Raw genomic sequence first — 22,407 nt, forward strand, 5'->3', positions numbered from 1 at the left:
AATCGGGTAAGTAGACCTTCGGAGCAGCAGGTTGAATAGCGCTTAGTGCCATTGCCTTGGGGTCTGAAATATCCTGTTTTGAATCTCCTGTAGCCATTCATTTAACCTTTGTCAGTGTTTTAGTGATCGCTCTCTACAAGGTCAGCATATTGAGGGTTTTCAAGCAGCCTCAGCCAAGAGGGGATGAAGTCCATCCTGTGAAAAAGAAAGCCTGAAACCTGAAAAGAACATGGTTTTGGGCATTCTACGCATGGCCTTTGTTCCAATGGTGGCTGTAACCCTGCACAGGCCGAGAAATCATGCATAGTGTACATTTGCATTTATCTCATGCTTTTCTCCAAAGCATCGCACAGTGTTAAGCTACTTATAAGTGGTTTATCCATTTATACAGCTGGATAATTTTACTGGTGCAATTTAGGGTAGGAATCTTGCTCAAGGGTACTACAGTTAAAGGTGCAGCTGGTAGCATATCTTGCACACTTACTTTTGCATTTATTCGTTTAGCAGAAATGAATGCATGTAAATGTATCTTTTACGTTTAACTCTGTAGCAGTAACATAAAAAGTGATGCAGTAAGTAGTATATTAATGTTTACATAGATTTAAATTTTCAAGGTTGTAAATTCCAGAAAATCTATGTTCCGTTTTATGTTTACTTTAAGGTTTGTCTGTTAAAATACTTCTCATTAAGTCACAAAAATGCAATGGCTATTGGTATTATTTTTCAAAAGAAAGAGTTTAATGTAAATATTAGAAATATTTATTAAAATTAATTAAATAGTTTAATGTAAATATTATAAAACAAATGAGCAGAATTATTTTGTCGTCGTATGAAGGAAAGCAGTTGTTTTGGTTAAATATTCAAGTTCCAGTTTTCAAAAGATTCCTGAAATATTTTAAAACAGGATTAGTCAGCTGGGGTACAGCTACTCAAAAGGTTGACTATGATAATGAGCTGATTGCCTTCATGAGTGGAATTTGTTCTTGGACGTGTCTGTATTGATAATAAGAAAAACTGAAAATTGATTTGCTGTCCGTAAGCAAACAGTATTGTTCCAATTGACATTTCTGCACTCCGACCACTGGGTGTCCCTAAAGACCTTGGGGTAGAACAGTGTGGAACGCAACTCTGCTTTTTGATGGTTTCCTTAAAATGAATAGATTATAGGAAGACATAATAATATTACTTGCTTGTATAGGGATAAAATATAATACTAGAAACAATTACATGTTATAAGCACTCACTCACGCTTATTGATTCTCTTGATCAGGGTCACAGCAGTCTGAAGCCCATCCCAGAAGCACTGGGCACGAGGCTGGGGTGTAAACCTTGGAAAGTAGCCATATATACACTCACTCACTAATTCACACATTATGGACAATTTAATGTTGCCAAATTGCATGAACTGCATATCTTTACGCTGTGGGAGGAAACCAGAGCACCCAGAGGAATCCCATTCGGACACAGAGAACATGCAAATGTCACGCACACAGATTCAGATTCGAATCTACACCTGAAATGTGCCACCCATTACATGTTATAATTACATTTCAACTACATGCATATGGCCTGTATGTGTGTATACATCCACATTACATACATATCATCACTAACATAGTATGTCATTAAAAAACATTTAAAATACGTTAGCACCTTTTTTGTTTATTTTTGGTTTGAATTGACATTTAATTTGGATGTTACATTATAACACCAACTCCTCATGTGGAATTTCCTGATGTTGAAACTACCGTTTTTCTGACTTGATCTGACCCTAATGTTACTTTCCTGCTGTCCTCCCCCAGACAGGCTGGTAATGCTCTGCATGGCGATAGTTAGATGGTGCTTCCTGCAGCTGTCCATTAGCGGGTTGTTTGGTCTATTTATTCTGTCAGAATTAATCAAAATAGAATGATCAGCCTCCTTCCCTAGCGGTAATGAGCGATCAATAACGAACATTTATTGCCAATGAAGGTCTGACCTCCAGTTCTCATTGGGGAATCAGACACTTTGAGGTGCTCCTCACTGACGAAAAGACACTATCGAAGTGTGACATATACCTGCAAGAGACCTTTTACCCTTCATTATACGGAAAGCTACAGTATCCATGTTTCACATGATTCAGATTAGTGGGAAATTTTTTTTTTTTAAATTTCTGTTATAAGCATCTATATACATGCTTTTGATCAATAAAATAGACCTCTTAGCCATTTTGGTAGGCATTAAAACCTTTATGGCAAGTGATATGAACAGACACGTGAGCTTTCATTTATACTGTATTTAGGATGGTAAAAAAATCAAACCATTCACAACCTTCTTTATTCACATAAAATGTGTCTCATAACATCATGTAAAAGAAACCATTTAATGCTGGTATTCCAAGAAAATGAGCAAAAGGGGAATTAAAGGTCTTATTAAATACCTGTGTCAAGCTGAAAAAAAGATTTCTTCTGAAAACAAGAAAACAGAATAAAATACCTTTATGATATCCTTAGTAAAGTTATTCTATTATCGTATAACAGTTTCCTCCCACAGTCTAAAGACGAGGTGTGTGTGCGCGCGCGCCTCCATCAGCCTTGAGCCCATTGATTCTGGGACAGTCTCCGGACTGCCATGACCCTGACCACGTCAAGTGGTTATTTAAAGTGAGTGAAGTAAAACCTGTATAAGACAGTAAATCAAATATTACCTGTACTGTCTTGTATCCTCCTTTAGACTTGAAAAGGCAACAGTCATATCACATTTCATTTTTTTTTGCACTTTATTGTTTATTCACAAAAACATTTTTAGAAAACATTGCAATATATGTGACAGAGCATTGAAACATCACTATGAATTGAAAATGGGAGGGAACGATGGAGTTCATCAGGAGAAATTATTAGACCTGAAAATATAATGGTTGTATTGGGATGGTTTCAGAGAGCCTTGTGGGGGTGGGGGGGGGGGGGGGGAGAAAGAGTGCAGAAGTGGCAGATGGGACACAAGAGCGTGGTGTAGAGTCCCAGGGCAGAGCGCCCCCCGCCCCAGCCGCCAACGAATGCCTCCCCTCAGTCCTGCTCCCACAGCCAAATACTGCTGGACATTTATTAAACCCATTTCAGAACAGTAGAAAGCATGGTAAACATGATACAGTTAAACAGGCAACATAAATTATACTGAGATGCAGGATATTTAAAAAAAAAAAAAAACATACATAAGCACCAAGCTCTCGCTTAACAATAATTCACTGAAGCCTTGGCAAGAGAAATCTCGACATGATAAAGAGATTCATGAAGCGACATATTAACCTTGCTGTTTATTTCCTACTGAGGGTCGAGCAATTTTTTTCCAAAGCATTACATAATGCATTAGTACAAAATATTGAAGTGAGTTCTGAAATATGCTGGTCTTCAACAAAAGAATGGAACTTAAGGAAAAACACGATAGAGTTATGCACAATACATTACATTTTAAAATATTAACAGGTCTATTTTATATGCAAATTAAAGTGTTTGGTTTTATCACCTGGGATGAAATTTGGATAACCTGGGATTTGGAAAAATATTTTCAGCCAGTCACTTGCACAAAAACTATACAGGAGTCAAAACTAGTTTATTGATAATGCAGCAAAGAGCAATATACAGATGAGGCTTCTTGAAACTACATATATGGTTGCTTTGCTACATGTTAATATGCACTTAAAGCCATATTATATTTGTGTTTTCAATCAAGTGCAAATATTGACAATATGGCTTAGACAGGTTTCTATGTGTTTGTGTTGTAGATGTGTACGCATGAAAGACTTGAATTCCCATAAATATTTATGAGATGCATTTCATCTTGTGCCTGGGAAAGCAAAGTTAGTGACAATCATGACTGGATACAAAAAAATAGGGTTAAGGCACAATACTGTCTATAACTAACTGTAGCTCATGTATTCACTGAGGTTATAGTATAATTTTGTGGTATATATTTAGCCATTTAACAGTATAGTAAGCTAAAAAAAAAAAGTTACATGCTGCAGGAAGATACACATTTACAGTTCTAGAAAATGCTGAAGATCATCGATCTTCTACAAGAAGAAAAAAAATTCTGTTAACTTTTGTCAACTTGTCTTTGGGTTCTTTGACAAAACGTATTGATCAGAAAACGAGCCAGTTGCCATCAGCTTCTAAAGTGCATACATTGTTTCAAAGGCATATGTAGCTACTTACTTGTAATTGTTTAAAACTGCCAAAATTGTCTAGAACAATAGTTTCCCAAAGTTATAGTCTGTCAAACTTGTCCCTCCTACAAACAAATGTTAAAAACCATTACAGATGAGAATCATAAAAGTAGACACCTATTTACATGTTTGCATAAGAAAGTGATCTTTGAGGGTTTCCAGGCTCAAGTTGAGATTTTTTTTTTTTCTTATTACAATGTTTTCAAGAGCCCAGTTGAAGCGTCAATGTATACAGACTAATTCAAGATGAAAACCTATGAACTACCTAGTAAGCGAGCGGCATATTCACTGGTAGTTTGTGAATTTTACACCCTGGTCTAGGGGAAGTCCTTCAGAGTGTCTCTCTCTCTAACCCTTGGCCAACAAGGAGGAATTCTCCATGTCACCCTGACTCTTGCAGAGCTGTCGGGACAGAGAGCTGGAGTTCCTCCTGCTGCCGCTCACTCGCTGACTCACTTCATCGGCCGTGGCAATAACAAATATATATGGTTGGCTTCAAGGCGCGAACGTGTTCCAGAGCTCGGGTTCATGCTTGGGGAGAGCTTATGCGGGATGCTGGGCGACCGACCTCTTGCGTCCGCTGGCTCAACACATTAGTGTGTGGAGCAATTGAGCAGGAACTGTTGTGCACATACCAGGGAATAAGCTTTGGTACACTTTGAACAGATGACCGCCAACACGTTTGTAAACCCAACTGTAGGACAGAACAGTAAAGGCAAAAGAAGTAAAATCCCTTGCATTTTCTTTCCAGCTTTTTGTTATTTTTATGTAAACATTCTGAAATATAATGTTACTATATATATTTAAAAAAAAAAAAAACTGTCTTGGCTGATAGAAATAAAAGATGGTTCTGTGTTGAGTTGGTGATGGTCTAAGGCACGTCTTTGGATGACTCTTGGAAGAACCGCTGCCGAAATGTACCATCCAGAACCCTTACAAGTTAGGAAAACTAATTATACATCAAATTAATTTGAAAGAAATAAAACGTATAAAATGAAATAATATTTTGGTCCTCAGAATAGCATTCTGTTTTACAGCACGTGACCATTTCTTTCACAGAGGTAAGGCCTCAAACTGGACATTCAGTCTCTTATATAAAAGACGAGCCTTGATTGTCATGGGTTCGATGACAATGGTTTCTATTGATTTCGATGTCAAAAAATTCTTAATGCTTGCGATTTTGGAGAGATTTCTTTTTTTTATCCTTTAAGGCCTTCCTGTGTGTGTCTTCTTCGGCGGGCGTTTCCACACAACTACGCGTGACTGTGGACCGAGATGCTGGAGAGATCATTCTTTATGATTTCATTAACTGCGGAGAAGAACAAAGAGGCAGCGTTAGTTTCATGAACCAGTGATAAGAGACGTCTGTGATAATTTCATTTCCAGTCTTCAACACCATTTCAAAAAGCAAAGTATTCATTTTATGACCCTTTCTGTTTATATACAAGATACATACACCATCACATTTTTCAGTTAAAAACGTCATTATAATAATGACAATTTTATAATATAATGTGTCCTGATTTAAAATATCTATGATCAAATGCGCAGTATTTTAAATAACGGCAACCCAAATGAATGTTTTAAAAAGTGAAACAATGTATAAGTATGGTTAAAAATCTCAATCCAGTATAAACAAAGTTATAATGTATACAATAAAATGTCACTGTATACAACATTACTGTAACAGCTATGGTGAAAATCCTATGGAAGTTAAAGTGACAATTTGTTTAGAAAAACATAGACGCTGAAGGGCTTCAGTGAGCGAAAACACCCAGAATTTTTCGTTGCTGTAACAGACTCCGCACAGACAGTCAGCGTAGAAACAGGGACGCAGCTTCGCTGAGATGCACAGGAGTGAAGCATGCTTTAATGATGCCAAACAGCTGGTTCATAAACATCATAAAAATAGTTCATAAATACAGTGCCGATGCCTGCACCTCATTAATAATGCTCAGTGAAAGCCTTTGACAAGCAAATAACTAAAATCACACTAAAGTACACCAGACAAGTGGACTAAATTTTGTTTTAGCTTGAAGTAGTAAAAAAAAAAAAAAAAAACATGCATCACATCCTTTAGGTGTTTTTTATGTATCTGTGTGTGTGTGTGTGGGTGGGTGGGTGTATTGTAATCACAGTGATAAAGTGACAGACCTTCAAGAAAGAAACAAGAAACAATTGCTGCTTTTGGCCCCCTGTCAACCACTGGCTCTGTCCTTCAGGCTGAGATGCTGTTTTGCAAGTGCCAACTTCCACAGACATTTGATAAAGAGACCAAAAAAAGTCCGGCTGGTATCTGATACTTTAACTCGGTGAGAAAGGTCACTCGAGTGGAGCCCGAAGCTCTTGTCTTTCCTGTTTTCCCACTCGAAGTGAAGCCCACACCGTTCCCACACCCGCGGAGCCCGATCGGCCGTCTCCGCGCTGTGTTCTTTGGCAGATGAGGCGGAAATGACAAGCCGGCAGCGCCTGCCCGAGCTGCACAAACACCACGGCACCTATCGGGCCGCCATAAGGGGAGCCGCCGTGCCCAAGGGGACCTCCTGCTCAGAGGGGTCCATCTGAAGCCCACAGAGATGCCAGCGCAGGGAGGGATGTCTGCTCTGAGCACCACGTGTTTTCAGCCTCTTCATCAGCTTCCAGACTGCAGAGAAACACTCCCGTGTGGACCCCCCCCCCCCCGGAACAGTGTAACGTGTCCACAGTGTGTAAAAGGCCGACTCCACGCGCGCAGATTAACTGACTACGACTATCAACGGTTAGCACTCTCTCTATTTCCACTTTCCATTAACATCCTGTCCATTGGGCCATGATTGTCCCGAGCCTATCTCAGAAGCATAGGGTGTGAGGTAGGGCACACCCGGTACAATAAGCAGTACAATAAGAACCATCACTCACACACTGAGGGCAATTCAGAGTCACCAGTTCACCTGAAATACATATCTTTGGACTGTGGGAAGAAACCAGAGCACCTACAGGAAACCCACATGAACACAAAGAGAACGTGCAAAGTTCACGCAGACTGAACAGGGATCAAACCCACATCTGATCACATCCCAGAAGCTGTGAGGCACCTGCACTACCTGCTGCAGCACTGTGCCACCAACAGTAAACTATGACATGGTAAAAAGCAATGCATGCAACTGACTACAAATACCAACACTGTTGGTAATGAAAATTAATTAAATGTTGTTTTAGGAAACCGTATAGAAGATGGCATCTTTTTTACACGCAACTAGCTATTTTTGTCTGCGGTCCCACCGAGTATGGCGGTGGTCTGTGCTATTTTTGGATGCAGACTGATAACCAGCAGGGCATGTTGATGGAGTGCTGTCCTCTCTGTAGGAGGAGTCTGTGACATGGCAGAGGGGAAGGACTCCCCCCAACCCCCCAACCCCCCCTCCAAGCCAGGTGTTAACAGGCACCTGTCTCCATAGCCATTACACAAACACACTCAGGGACAACACACCCACCTGCCCTAGGCAGACACCTTTTAATGAAGGTGGCCTCTGAAAACATATTTACAAGGTGCATAAAAATACCACTGAAGAAGTGTTTCTTGGGCAGCCATACAAATAGCTTGAGATTTGCGTGCCTGTATTCGCTCGTCTACAGTGTTTTATTCTGTTTTTGCCACAGCAGTGTAATTATTCACTGTGGCTATTTGCTAAAGTGGAACTTCTCAACGTGTCAGATGAGCAAACTGGTGTTACATTTATAAATTTTATTCCAGTGTGATGCACAGATGTACAGCCTGTTTTTATAGAGGGACAATAACTTGCCCTTAAGTGCTTTCTCTTTTCAGCACAGTAGACTGCACTGTAAATAGGATCATTGTATAGCCACCAAATTTGGTTAAGGTTAATTAATTAGGAATATGTATCGTCTCAAACCTTGTTTGAATGCTAACAGCAAAAATGAACAATGTGAACTACGAGTTCGCATGTCGTTTTGAACTATCCTGCAGTTACGTATCACCCGTGCGAATCTGGAGCGGGGAAGAATGAGACCTACACACTCCATGGGTTTTCATGCCAATCCACCAGTCAAGAACAAAGAAAGAGGTGACAAAGAACAACCAACCCTTTGTCATCAATCATTATGATAACTGTTGTATATATAACTAATTTATTGGCCTTCCTACTGCATGCCAACTTTCCAGCCTTCAAAATGTCAAGCTGTCTATTAAAATGGTAAGAGAAATCAATAGTAATTATTCATCCTTTTAGCAGATGCCTTTGGTTAAGGAGACTGATAATGTTTGGTTTGCACACTAAGCCACTTACAATGACTTATGAATTTATACATCAAGGTAATTTTTTTCCTCTATCCATTGAGGGTAAGCACCTTGCGCAAGGGTACTGGCGCAGATGTCAGATTCTAACCTGCTCTCTTTGATAGAAAGGCTGCAACCATTATAGCACCTGCCGCCCATTATTTCAGTAGTTAATATAGGTGTAAGAAGCGACAAAATCCCACAGAGCTTTCTTAAGGGAGAGTTATCCAACGCGAAAGACACCGACGCATAAACCACCTACTAGTTAAAAATGAATGATCGGAATGTAAAGGAAAGGTAGAACAGCACTGTCCGTGCATCTAGCAGTAAACAATGTATATACTGTAGTAACTGGGGTGTTATCAGTGCTAGGAAGACACTAGATTCAGACTACATGAGAAAAATTGAATTTCCATGGTCAAATTACTTTTTGTTTCCCCCACATATCAAATCTGCTCTCAATTTCAGCGCAAATGCTTTGCGGGCCATTTGCAGCCACCCACACACAGCATTAACCGGAAGGGCAGTCAGAGTCCGTAGGCTGTCATAGATTCAGTTTCATCGATTGTGAACGTTTACGCTGGCGAATGTAAACTTGAGGTCCCAGTGCTGGGGCCCTTTCTCTCACCCCACATGGCGTAAACACCGGCCCACCCTGCGGGCAAAGGGAAAGATGATGAGAAAGGTGAACGCCATACTGTGGTACTGCATGCTTACACTCGCTGCTTCTGTTCACCATGTTTCGGTACATCAGACATTTGAAATGAGCCTTTCGGTCTATCTTTTCACGTTCTGAAGTCATACACCCATTCCCCTCAGCATGGTTAGATGATCGGATGAAAGTTCAAGGCCCTCTGATAAGTAATAATAATGAGCTGTGACAAAGGACAAATGTAACACACACTGCACGGCACTACCGCCGAAACGCAAAGAAAATTAGGTGTGAGGAACATATGGGAGAACAGGCCCGCAAATAAAAAGAAACGGAAATAAATGAAGAGGCGGTGACGTTCGAGACGAGTCGCGGCTCCGGCCCATGTGGAAGCGCTCAGGCACCCGGCTGAAGAACGGGAGGGGACGCGGTGAGAGAGCGGCTCGGTCGGTGCAAGCCGCTTTGCGGAGCTCGGCCAGCTGCGCAGCTGTGGAGGTATTCCTCGACCCCGCGCGGGCCAAGCCGACCGCCGCTGCCGTCGCCGCCGCGCCAGCAAGTAAAACAATAGCACAAGCGGGAATTCGTACGGAGCCACGCTGGCAGCGAAGGGCCTGGGCTGCCGCTGAGGAATTCCCTCTGACCCGACTCCCACCGGCGGGCCCTCGACACGCAGAGATCCACCCGGTGAAAAGACGCAGAAGAACACGCTCTTTTGTCTTCGCGTCCACGGATCAGACCCCGTGTCCCCCTCCCGCTTGTGCTGCCGAAGGGTTCGCCAGCTGAGCCCAACTCCGGCTTCTCCTCCACAGCCCCAGCCATTAATACTCCTCCTGAAGACATGCGTGAACCTGGCATACATATTCCTGGCGAAAAGAAAGCCAAAGCGCAGTCCCATGGCTGCACACTAATCACGTAGGACGCTAATTCAATACCTCAAAAAAATTATTCAGAAAAACCTTTCAGATGCTGAAAAAAGTCCCGCCGTCCTATAAATCCTCCCCTTCTGCCAAGACCGGGAACACGAAGTGACTATTTTACATCTTCGGACCAATGAAGACAGACAGCTTATTGATATTGCTGCAGGAAATTCTGAAACTGTCCTAAATTTACCCGTCATCTGCTGCAAGGGAACATTTATGTCATGAGAGAGGAAAAGTCATAAAAAAAAAAAAAAAAAGTTTTTTTTTTTGTTTTTTTTCTTCCCCCCCCCCTCTCTCAAGACTGGTACTAGGGCTTCAGCCTGACCCAGATAAATAAAAATGAGTACAGGGCAGTTCTTCCAAATATTAGCTTCTCTGAATTTTGGCAGTACAATTTTGGTTCCTTTTGTGTCTGCGTGTGCATCCACAGCGTGGGCCATAGACACAAGTTAGGAATTAAGCGATTCCTTCTGTGGTTTGTCTCTCTCGGTACATATTTGGGCAATCAGACAACAAATTATGTGAATTTCTACATTACACAGACTATGCAGACATTTACTGCATCGTATGTACCAGAGTTATTTTGCTCGTTGGCCTGATATTCTGAGATATGTTTTGAGTTTTACAGCAGCCTACCTGGTTTTATTTTAAGCTGGCAGAAACAAAATCTTATTGCGTCTCACCTTCAGATGCACTTTTCAAGAAAACGCCCAGTGAACTGCCACCTGTCTTTTACTACACTAGGAAAACTATACTCAGTGGCTTATTCAGCTCTCTTCAGTTGTCTTCCTATAACATTAATCAAAGATCAACATTCACTAATTTTACAAATACATATTAAGACCGTATATATGTTAATAAACCTTTCATTGGGGAAAACTCTTCTGTACCACTGGTTTCCGCCTAACTGCTTTCTCGCTGTGTGGGAGCTTCGGCAGGGGGTACGCTGGGACACCACGGGAAGCACCGGAGGCTCACATGCACTACATCAGTCTGTTTAGAGAGTAAAACCTCCGCCTCGCTTTTTCCGTCTTCGCAAGTGGAAGTCCTGTTTGAGCTCTCGTCCGAAGCGCGCGGTAAGTCCTGCAGCAACCTGTGCTTTCATATGTGGGGGCAAAGTGCCTCCAGCTTAAGTCATATTTTCTACAGAATACATTTACATTTATTTAGCAGATGCTTTTCTCCAAAGCGACTTCCAATGAACTCTATGTAGTGTTATGAGCCCACACACCTTATTCACCACGGTGACTTACACTGCTAGATACACTACTTACAATGGATCACTTATCCATACATCAGTGGAACACACACACACTCTCTCTGTCACTCACACTATGGGGGAACCTGAACCATGTCTTTGAGTGTGGGTGGAAACCGGAGCACCCGAAGGAAACCCATCAGACACTGGGAGAACGTGAGAACTCCAAACAGACTGAGTGGGTATTGAACCCACACCCTCTCACACCACCCAGGCGCTGTGATACAGCAGCACTACTCGCCGTGTCACCAGTCGCCAACTGTTGACCATTTCATTCCACGAGCACGCACGGTATTTATCATTTTGTTACTGATCAACACTCAGGAACAGCAGAAACAACCTGTGGACGCAACAAGCAAACCGAAATTTTCCCAAAAAAGTGAGCGGAGAAAATGCTATAAAAATAAATGAAAACTGTAATGTCTGTATCTTTGAAAATTTTTGACTGATTTATTTGCACCAGAAAATGAAATGAACTTTACTGCGAATCCCCATCCATTTTCTGGAGGAACATTGCAGCGCACACATCATTATTGAGAAGATCAGATACAGTCGGCAACGTTTTATGCAACTTAGTCTCCTGAAGACTTAACAGTATATAGTACTACGCATTACATACAATATGTCACCTGCAGATATTATGACTATTAATTCTTTAATGGGACCAGTTACTGGTTATTTGACTATTTAGCCTTTATTACACATGAAAGGTGATATTACAGTTTTGTAAACACTTTGAAGTAGGAACATACAAGTGAGGCAGCTCAACTGTAATATTTCCATATGTAGAAAGTGCTGACAAAGCAGTCACTTAAGGGACTCCATGTGCCATATGACAGCTGATGAAATTTTCTGTCCGCAACAGATAAGGTGTCGTACAATTTAAATAACATGACACTTCTTACAATATACGTGTCACAGAGGCTCTAATTGATGCCTTCGCTGTTAGAGGGAAATGCTGGAACTTCTGAAGGCTTCGTGTAACTCAAAGTTATTTCCTGAACAGTCATGACAGAACATTAAAAGTTTGTGATGTCCTCAAGAGTCCAGTAATTATCCGCTTGCTATGAAACAATGGTATTTAGTGGGCAAACAAACGACTCAATTCAATAAGCTGTATTTCCTTCCACCGCTCTGCCAACAGCATTATGAAAGCATTGTGCTCTTTAATGGTCTCAAACTTGCCGTTAAAGCGCTTCGGCCCGGTCGAGGTGCCGTAAGAGCTGGACCTCCGTCTCCTCCCAGGTATACAAAGTCAAGCGGTTGGACCGAGAGTCTATTTCCTCATTCAACATGTGGTCAATATTAAGCAAGCGAGATGAAGCAGGTCCTTGGGTAGACGGCGGACTGAGACAGAGGGCAGTGAAAAAGAACATTACTAGATGGTTATGAATTATTGTTTGAGCACGATGTAGGCGTGCGTGCATGCGGAGCTCCGGTTCACACGCTGGTCACACTGAGACAGAAGGGGGCCTCGGCTCCCCCAAGAGCTGCTGTTCACATTAGCGCTCAGTAAAATGCAAGATGTCTGGCAAGAGGCAGAAAACCCCTAGTATTTTCCCCAAACACGCATGGCCACATATCGCTCCTTATTGACATCTGTCGCTATTGGATACACTTCACTGCACTAATGCATTTCATACGGTGGCTATAATTGAGAACGCGACTGTTGATCCGCGCGTGTTTACAGATGTCTCCCGATTTGCACCGTCAACAATACGCAAAAAACGGACTCGTTACATTTCACGCTGCGCAGACGTCGTAACTGAGGCTGCCAGGGGTCTAAATGCAGTTCGAGACAAACACTCTCGGTGAGAATTTCACAAACTGGTGTTAGTGACCCAGATGGAGCACTAAATAACTGCTCAGCGTTACAATAACAGCGTTGCTCCCGGTAACAGCAACAATCAAGCTCTATTATATTTACATTTATTCATTAAGCTGATGCTTTTCTCCAAAGCAACTCAATGTCAAGCCACCTACAATTATTGTGCAATTGTAGGGTAAATACCTTGCTGAAGGGTACTACAGCTGGAGGTGGGTTTTAAACCTGCGAGCTTTCGGTGCGAAGGCAGCAGCTCAAACCGATGCGTTGCCAGCTGTCCCTATATTTTAGACTGTGCATCAGAGTTAATTTTCTCTTTAAAAGAGAAGCAGAGGGAGGATCAAGCAGGAGACATAAGCGCCTCAAGATAACCTGTTAAAATGATGACTTCAGGACTGGGAAAGTTAGGTTGTGCTGTGTCGGTAAGAGCAGCAGCTGCAGGAGCTGGATTTAGTTAGAGGCCTCCTGGAGACAGGACGCAGAGTCGGAAAAAATGGAAAAGTGACACACGGCACTGACAGGGTATTTAGTTAAGCAAACATACCTATATTGGTGTTTATCCTCACTGCCTTATATTAATAGACAGTGTGCGACCTGATGAAAGCTGAAGTGCGTTACCTTACATGTGTTCCCAACATGGAGCGCTATTTTGACTTAGTAGCATCTGTAGAACAGAATGTATTTAAGTGATGCACTCAAAAGAGGTTTAGCTCAATTCACTTTTGAGTAGAACATCAACATTGGTGCAGTGGGTTTGGCCCGATCCTGCTCTCTGGCGGGTCTGGGGTTCGAGTCTCGCTTGGGGTGCCTTGCGATGGACTGGCGTCCCGTCCTGGGTGTGTCCCTTCCCCCTCCGGCCTTGCACCCTGTGTTACCGGGTATGTGTCCCCCCCTTTGGAGAACTGACTAGAGTTGAATGGCGCTTTCTTGCTGCCAGGGAATAATTCTGTATTTGCATGACTGGCACAAATCAACATAGCTTAACTGTAATTGTAGCAAATTAACTGAATTTCAATGAATTCCTCACATAATTTGGCAAAATAAGGAACTGAAGACATAATTTCATAAGCTATTTAAATAAGTAAAACTGTGAATCACTTTGAAACCGCACACGGTCTCTAACAGGGTCAAACGCAAAACGGGGCTGTCGTAAGAGGAAAGAAGGCAGTTCGAGTTCACTGTTCCTTCTTTCTGTCAGCAGGTACTTGCCACACTTCTGCATGACGCAGGCTGAGCAGAGGTCTTGTGATCAGATTGCTATTTATGACCCGTACAGCCCCCCGATTTAAAAACGGCAACTGGAGCAGCCCGTGCGAAAACACCGATTTAAAATATTTGTCCATTAAAATCTAGAAGTCCCCTTGCAATTTCACTTCCTTTATGTTCTATCTTTGTGTCTCCAATACAACCGCAGAGAGTGCCGTAACTAGCAAATCGTGTCAGGACGCCACTGTCCAAGACCAAGAACAAAAATTATTTATTCAAACGTTACTAATGCACCTTTAAAGCAACGGTAGCTTCGATTAACCGGGAATTAAATGCCTTCCATGAAAATTTGAATTTTTTGGAGATTTCAGAAATCATCTGCACAAGATCTTCACAATTTTCTTCATGACTGTTAAAGTACATCTCAGGATTATATATGTACTATATTTTTCTTTGTAAAGCCCCTTTAGCGACTCATAAATATTAAGACTCATCACTGCATGACTTGTTTTACAATATAATTACTTTTATGTACTTAGCTTACAGCTTCTCCAGTGAGCTGCAGTGTTATGCAACTAACGATCATTTGCCCATTTATACAGCTGGGTAAATTTTACCCCACGTCCCCTGCTGTATGTCCTTATCTTCTATCCTGTGCGTCGGTGCAGCTTTTCAACAAGCTGCTGAGCCACACACTCATTTATGCGATACGGCAAACTAAGCCTTAAAGAACCTCGCTACACCCAGGCAGCCTTCATTCGCCGTGTGGAGCCCCTCACTCCGGCAAAAAAAAAAAAAAAACAGGGCTTCTGCGTCTTTTATCGCCGCGTGGACACTTTACATCATCATTAGGCTTTGCAGACACATTCTGCAAGAGAGCCGGGCCTGGGCGCACAGCCAGCGTTCATCAAAGTTTCCATGACTTTCGCTGCTTCCACAAGGGAAGCTGGGGATGGAGAAGGGGATGCGGAGAAACTTTAGAAGCCTGCGTGGACTGGGGGGGTGTGGGTGGGGGTGGGGGATGTGTGGACCATAACAAGGACAAGGCAGCACGATTTCAGACGTCCATCTGTCCCAGTTGCCTTTATTACACTTAAATATCACACCGTTGTCACACAAATCAAAAATTTCTTACTTGTTGTGTAAATTCATTCTAAGCTTTGAAAAAATACTAAGCAACTCTACGTGCGTGTGCGATTAAGATAAAGGCATATTCAGTTTTGAAAAACAACGAGCCATGTGTTTTCATAAACTTACTTTTTGAGGTGGTTTATGTCGACGCTGCTCATATCCCTTCATTTATGGGATACAGCAAACTATAAGCTGCCAATCCCAGCCATATAAAAAACGCCCCTGTTTATAGCTATGAAAGAAAAAAAAATAAAAAAATCAGTTAATTACAAGAACGTTATAAAGCTGATGAACTCTCAGGAATTCTTGTTTATTTTTGATGGTAAGAGTACGAAGCCACTCCTAAACAATAATTTAAACAAAATCCAAGACAGAGCAATCCAATATATATTTATCTAAGGAAATTCCTTTTTCCTTCATCAAAAGGAGGTTTTAAGTAACAGTCTGGAACCCGGGACTTGAGAAAAACTGCAGCCTTTCATAAAGCCCGTCTGTGGTGTGTAGCTTAATCCTACAGACATTAACCGCACAGCAGAAACGGGGCACTGGGCTGCCCGAGAGACAGCGCGGCGGGAGATGATATAACGGCTTCAATATTGGGGCAGAAACACAGATCAGATGGGCTATAAATCCTGCTACTTAACATTCCCCAGAAAGACTCGCAACATCAGTTCAGCTCGACACGGTGATGAGCAGCACGCTGTCAGCAGCGGGAAGTTCACGGGAGAAGAGCGGTCATGCCTTCAAGGAAGTATAAGGTGGCCAAAACCTGGAAACAGCCTTTTCTAAAGGCCGTATCGCCCCAGGCCGCACAGTTCGGTCTCTGTAAGACGACATATTTCCGTTTCCATGAATCAGAGCGGGTAACTGGTGCGTGCGAACCCCTGAAAGCCATTTCCTCCTGGTAATAGATGGAGCCAATAGCTACTGTGCAGCCCTTGGGAGGCTCATGTGTCCTGCTCACTCACATCAGCACCGCGGCTGGGACACTTAGCGGTGAGCGTTAAATCACGGGCCGCTGAGGTCATGCAGCTGCATTTCCGAGGATCCCTGCGCACAAACACGAGGGCCGACGGGCTGCGTGTGCCGGGTCTGGATATCTCATGAGCATGCGGTGCCCCACAAAGGACACAGGAAACCAAAGATGCTTAAGTCAAGTATAAAATGGGACGCAGTTTGGTGGTCCAATCCTCAGTCCAGCACTGCTCCTACACCAATTACACGTTTGGTAGTAGGTCAAAGGACTTTGTTGAGTTAAACGGACGAGCCGGGGACGGATACCTTCAACTAGAACAGTCCAGTTAGCGGATGCTTTTCTCCAACGCAACCAGCCAATCAAAATCAATCAACAAAAGAATACATTTCCATCATTTGGAAAGCTGCTTTATACACTTAATTTATTCGTCATGTTACTCAAATGTCCACCTTCCAGGAATAAATTTTCACCTGCAGATGCCAAGTGATGATATGTGTGTGTAAATGCAAAGTGATTATGAAAATGACAACCGGAATTATTATTATTATTAATTAATTATGCAGTTAGCTGACACCTTTCTACTTGAAGCATTAGGTGTGAATCTTAAATTACACATAATGAATCGCACATTGGTACCGCTGTTAACGGCTTTTACATCAGTTCAAGGCAAGTACCTTGATTGGGGACACTGCTGCACGAGTCGAACCTGCGTCTTTCTGATTGGTAGGGGATGGCTCTAACCATAATGTTACATGCTGTGCCAAAGTGTTTGAGTTTTATGCTAAAGTATACTCAAACTGTGTATTTTATATATAGGGTATGAAGCATTTTATGGTTTTTCAGATACACACATATATACATCTCAAACATATACAGATACTGCTCCGATTCCTTCGAACAGGGCAACTAAAGTGCTGCTCCTGATGCGGACTAGATCACGGAGGAGCCACTCATAATGACGACACTCAGGTTCAAACCCACGACTTACTTTGACCTAGTAATTTCACTGATGACAGCTTGATGGTTAAGAACTTTACAGGAATACTAGCTGAACAAAGAGCAACCTGTCTTGTGAACGGAGGGTAGCCACATGGCAGGAAACCCGCTGCCATTAGTCTTCCTCCGTCAACACTCCGCGCACGCACACAGACGTGCACACACACACACGCACGCACACGCACGCACGCACGCACGCACTCTGCACTCACCGTATTTCACGGTGCCGCTCAGCTGAAGCGACGATAGACGGGGCATTTTCAACAGCAGTTAAAAAGCACTTTTGACTTTTAATGGGTATTCAGGACTGCTGAGCTTCTGTAATGAGCCTCACTAACTTCCATTCACTTAAATAAATGTTTAAATTCTTAGGAAGCCGTTTTGTGACTTTCTATAGCAATTTGCCAAGTGTTTGGCATCAAAATGTATCTTTGAAATCTAAGTGCCCTGAGAGCAAAAGTCCTCTTCAGATACACACTCACCGTCATCTAAGTACATCTGGTCCAGCTCCTGGGGCTCCTGCTTCACGTTGACCGGCAGGACGGGCGGCCGGCTGGTCTCCTGCAGCAGGGCCGGAGGGCTGCCCCTGGGGGGCGCTTTCAGCAGCTGTGCAGCCGCAGGGGAGCCGGAGTTGACGGGCGGCGGGGGAGGAGGGCTGTACGCCAGGGGAAACGGGGCCTCATGTGATCCGCTGGGGGTCGACGGATGGGATGTGGGGGAGGAGCAGGGACTGCTGTTGGGGTAAAGGCCGGCCCGCTGGTATGGGTGCGAGCCGACCGGGGACTGGAGCACCGCCAGGGGCGAGTGGCTCGGAGAAACACCGGGCGTCTCCTGGATGCTGGGCACGGCCTGGGCAGAGGGCTGCAGCACAGGATGCTGGGACAGGCTAGTGGAAAGGCACTTTGGATAGGCTGCGAGCGACAGGTCGTGTAACTTGGGGCTGGAGTTGGGGGAGGGAGAGGGCACGGCGGGCTGCCTCGGCTGGCAGGGCGAGTATCCCCCCAGGCAGGCCCTGGTGTCGGGCTGCGCCACGGATGTCGGCGCCTGAGGGCCAAAGTAGGCCTTCGAATGCATCCCGAGCGCGGGCTCCCCTTGCCCAGACAGGGGCTCGTAGTCATCGTTCGGTTCAGTTTTTATGATCGGAACTGCAGAAAGAAAAAAGGAGAAGAAGAAAAAAAAAAGTGAATAAACCAAACACACGTTCTGACTTCATGTGACTGAGTGAGTGGGTTTGTGGCTAGGATACCCTCAGCCAAATAAACAAGGTCTGAATGAGACTCTGTGTCAGCTGCTGAGTTCTCCCACCCCGCTGAAAATGTCAGAAGAAAAAAGTTAAAACGGATGAGTCATCAGCACAAGAGACTTACAGCTGGTTCTAATATTGAGAAGGCCTATTTTCTTTGGATTCTTCTCCAGCCCCAATATTGTACTGAAGCGAATTATAAAATATTCTTCTGGAGGAGTTTTACAGCTAAGCGTTTCAAAGTATGAAACAAATTACTGCTCTGAAGAACAAACAAAACACGCTGCTTTTATTAGGAACGACACAAGAGTTAACTGTGTGCGTGTCAGGAGGATACCCGCTGCTCGGCTGCTCTCCTCACCTGCGCCGGGACAGACGCGAGGTTCGGGAGCTCCGCTGTGCGCCCTACACATGCTAATGCAAATCTCTTTGGAGGCTTAAATCTTTATAGGCAGCAGCATCTAGACTAAGAACATTTTTCACCTTTTATTATTTTAACTTGGAGCAGAACTGGGTCCTAGCAGCACAGAGACGCAGTCAGTATTCCAAGGAAACGCAAACCCCTACATAAGTACATACAGCACAAGGGAGGAATACTGCAGTATTTAGCATCAGTCATCACGTCTCAGAGCGCCCGGGTGCAGCGAGAGGACATGGGTTCGATCCATGCTCGGTCTGTGTGGGTTTCCTCCGGGTGCTCCGGTTTCCTCCCACGGTCCAAAGACATGCTGTTCAGGTTCCCCCATAGTGTGCGAGTGACAGAGAGAGTGTGTTCCACTGGTGCATGGATGAGCGATTAATTGTAAGAAATGAACGTGGGAGTGTAAGTCACTTTCTGTCAATAAGGTGTGGGCTGATAACACGACATAGCATTCTTTGGCTGTTGCTTTGGAGGAAAGCTTCCGCTAAACGAAGTAATGTAAACGTACGTAGCGTTAAAAAGGTCCAGAAAAGTGACCGGATCTTTCAAAACTCATTAGAATTTTGCAGTTATTATGCAGATTTGCTGCTAACCTTTGTAGCAGAAGGAAGTCAGAGGTGGGAGTAGGACATAGCTGCGGTGGGGAGGGTCAGTTGTGGGCCATAGACTTAGGACATGCTCACTTGTTAAAATATGCAAGAATAAATAAATAAATATACCTTGTGTAGCTTTATCAAAAACAGATTTATTTTGTCCAAAAAAACTAATACTGTGAGATTTGTATAGTTGGCTACATATAATTATTTGCCTATTTACATACCAAGGTAACTGTACTGTATCAACTCCGGGTGAACACCTTGCTGAAGAGTACAGCCTTAGGTGGAACTTGAACCAGTTTCCTTTGTGGTTTGTCATTTAACCGTCACATACATAGGGACAAATCAAAATTTTTGCTCATGTTGACAGTTGAATAGGAAGCCTTCCAGTAAGCATGTACACTGTCAGTGTACAGTACACAGGTAAGGGCTCCTGATCTTAACATGTTTAGGCAGCACTCCCAAAAAGTAGAACTAAAATACAGAAACATCTGGTATCCAACGAAAGCGTTCTGAGGTTGCGATATCAGAAAGCCTGCCTGGTTCCCATAGAGCGCGTCTCTCCGCAAGCCATTCGCACAGCAAACGAGGGTTACGAAGCCTAAACTTCCCATCGCTCCGGAGAGCACAGTAGTCCACAGGACTACACAAATTAGCCTTGTGGGGATTGAGACCACCCATCCCCACCCCGCCTTCGCCTTCCTGTTCTCCAATCGCTGCGAACACACGGCGTGTTGGCCACCGATCAAGACTGCAGCCTGGGTCGTGCCCCACATGAATAAAAGCTTTAAAAAGGAGTGTATAATCTGCTGCTTTGTTCTGCACTAATGCTGCTCATGGGCGAGGTTTCATGGTTCTGCCAACATCACAATGTGCTTTAGTCTCCCTTTTACAATGACCAGGATCTTTTTTTGTAGAAATATCCAATCCTGCACACAAAAGTGCAGACATCCTAGAATGTTTGTTCACTACTTTCTTTACATAGAGTCATCCAACGTTGGTTGTATTCCACTTCAGTTCAACTTCAGGTGGCAGCTCCTGGCTACGCGCCCTAATATTTCGGGCTCGGACGTCTTGCTCGGTGTATTTATATTCTTTGCTCTTCACGTGCTCGCTCGTTGCGGCGACATTTCCCCACGGTTGCTCCCGTAACGCAGCCCAGGGCATCCCGCAACGCGCCTTGCCAAGCTCTCCAGCACACAGAGCTCAGTGTTCCGCGCGAATCCACGGACCATCAGCGGTGGGTGTGTTGAGTTACTGAGTCACTCGGAGACGCCCTGAGCACAAACTGCACTTAGAGGTTCGTTCGGCTCCGTTTCGGTCGGACATTTAATCTGATTTCAATGAGAATCAACAGCCGAGGGACGAAAGCAAACAGAAAACCAAGAGAAAAAGCTCCCTGCCAATGCGGAGTTTTAAAGTGACTCGCTACAGAAATATGAAAATGTTCGATATAATTCCTCACTCGTGACCTATACCGCATCTAGCTTGTCAGCAACTCGGGTTTACGAATCGACGGTATTTGGTTGGCTGGCCGAGACCAGCCAAACACAAGGACAGACTGCAAGTTAGACTGAGAATTAGAAAATTACTGTCCAAAAAGCAGCTAGCAACCCTGTATAATTCCATCCTGTAGGTGGATACACGTTTAACGGACATCTCATAAACTTGGCACGGAGTTAAAAACCGTGACCAAAAGTAGAAAAGCAGTAGGAAATCTTCAGAAGGTGTTAAGAGATCACCACTGTTTCCAGCGTTTACTTATTCAAATTCACGTGCTAATCGCTTCAGCAATGGCGCAGGGTGTCCTGTGTTTGAACAGGGACCCAGATGAGGCAAGTCCCAGCAACTGCAGCTTTAAAATAGCCTCCGAAGGCCTATTTTAGGTTCAGTAAGAGGAAGTCTGTCTATCAGTGCGTGAAACACCCTTACGCCAAGACAGAGATGAGTAAGGCTGCAAATGTTTGTCGGGGCCACGAGGCCTGCTGGTGTCTTTGAGTGTATTCATAGCACCGCAAGCTGCGATGGGTGGGCCTGGAACAAGGATGGAACAAGGATGTTATGACAGCAAAATAAAGGAGGTAAATACCCGGGGCAGCCTGTACCAGGTGTGAGCCTTTTTCGCAGCTTTACATGTTAACTCTTAAAATTCTTCACTAAATTCCAGCTTCACTGCTTCCAATTCTGACATCATTTTTTTTTTAAAGTGACTGGAATATTTAGGTATGTACTATATATGAAAATGAAAAACACCTTTTGTGCCTCATTCCATTGTCTCCTTCACATTCAAACAGGAGACTCCCTCTTGTAAGATTTTAACTGCCTTAACTACACCGCAGCGGCGCTGGGCGGTATCAAATGTTCCTTCTTAACTTCGGAAGGTGACCTGAGGAATTCCACTGCACCGTTGCAGAGCTCAAGGCCTTGTGTTCAGTGTGTGCTGAGGAAAGCGAGGAAAGCATCAGCGTGGCTACACGGGCTTCCTGCTGAGGGATCGCCAAGGTGCGGCACTCTGAAATCCCATGTGCATACAGGTACGCGGAGGTGCTGAGAACAGTGTGCCTATTCTCAAAGCATTGCTGAAAATGTTTTGGGAAGGTGTTACTCCACGATGCTGCACTCAGCCAAACACAAGGACAGACTGCAAATTATTACTGAAATCGCATCCGTGTATGTCTAGAAAAATGCCATGCAAAGCCAACTCTT

General features: G+C 43.7%; 1 protein-coding gene across 2 annotated transcripts in view; it reads right to left on the reverse strand.

Annotated features, from left to right (window-relative positions):
• Positions 1–2,930: 2,930 nt before the first annotated feature.
• nfatc1 (nuclear factor of activated T cells 1) overlaps positions 2,931–22,407 on the reverse strand; it is a 50,493-nt gene continuing 31,016 nt past the window's right edge. For both annotated transcript variants that reach the window (XM_029248189.1, XM_029248188.1), the window contains exons 9-10: positions 17,924–18,586; positions 2,931–5,510 (exon numbers count right to left, since the gene is read on the reverse strand). In XM_029248189.1, coding sequence (XP_029104022.1) covers positions 5,455–5,510; positions 17,924–18,586 — 719 coding nt within the window. In that variant the 3' untranslated portion in view covers positions 2,931–5,454. The remainder of the gene's footprint in view (positions 5,511–17,923; positions 18,587–22,407) is intronic.

Source organism: Scleropages formosus, chromosome 23 (genome assembly GCF_900964775.1).
Source record: "Scleropages formosus chromosome 23, fSclFor1.1, whole genome shotgun sequence".
NCBI classification, from domain to species: domain Eukaryota; kingdom Metazoa; phylum Chordata; class Actinopteri; order Osteoglossiformes; family Osteoglossidae; genus Scleropages; species Scleropages formosus.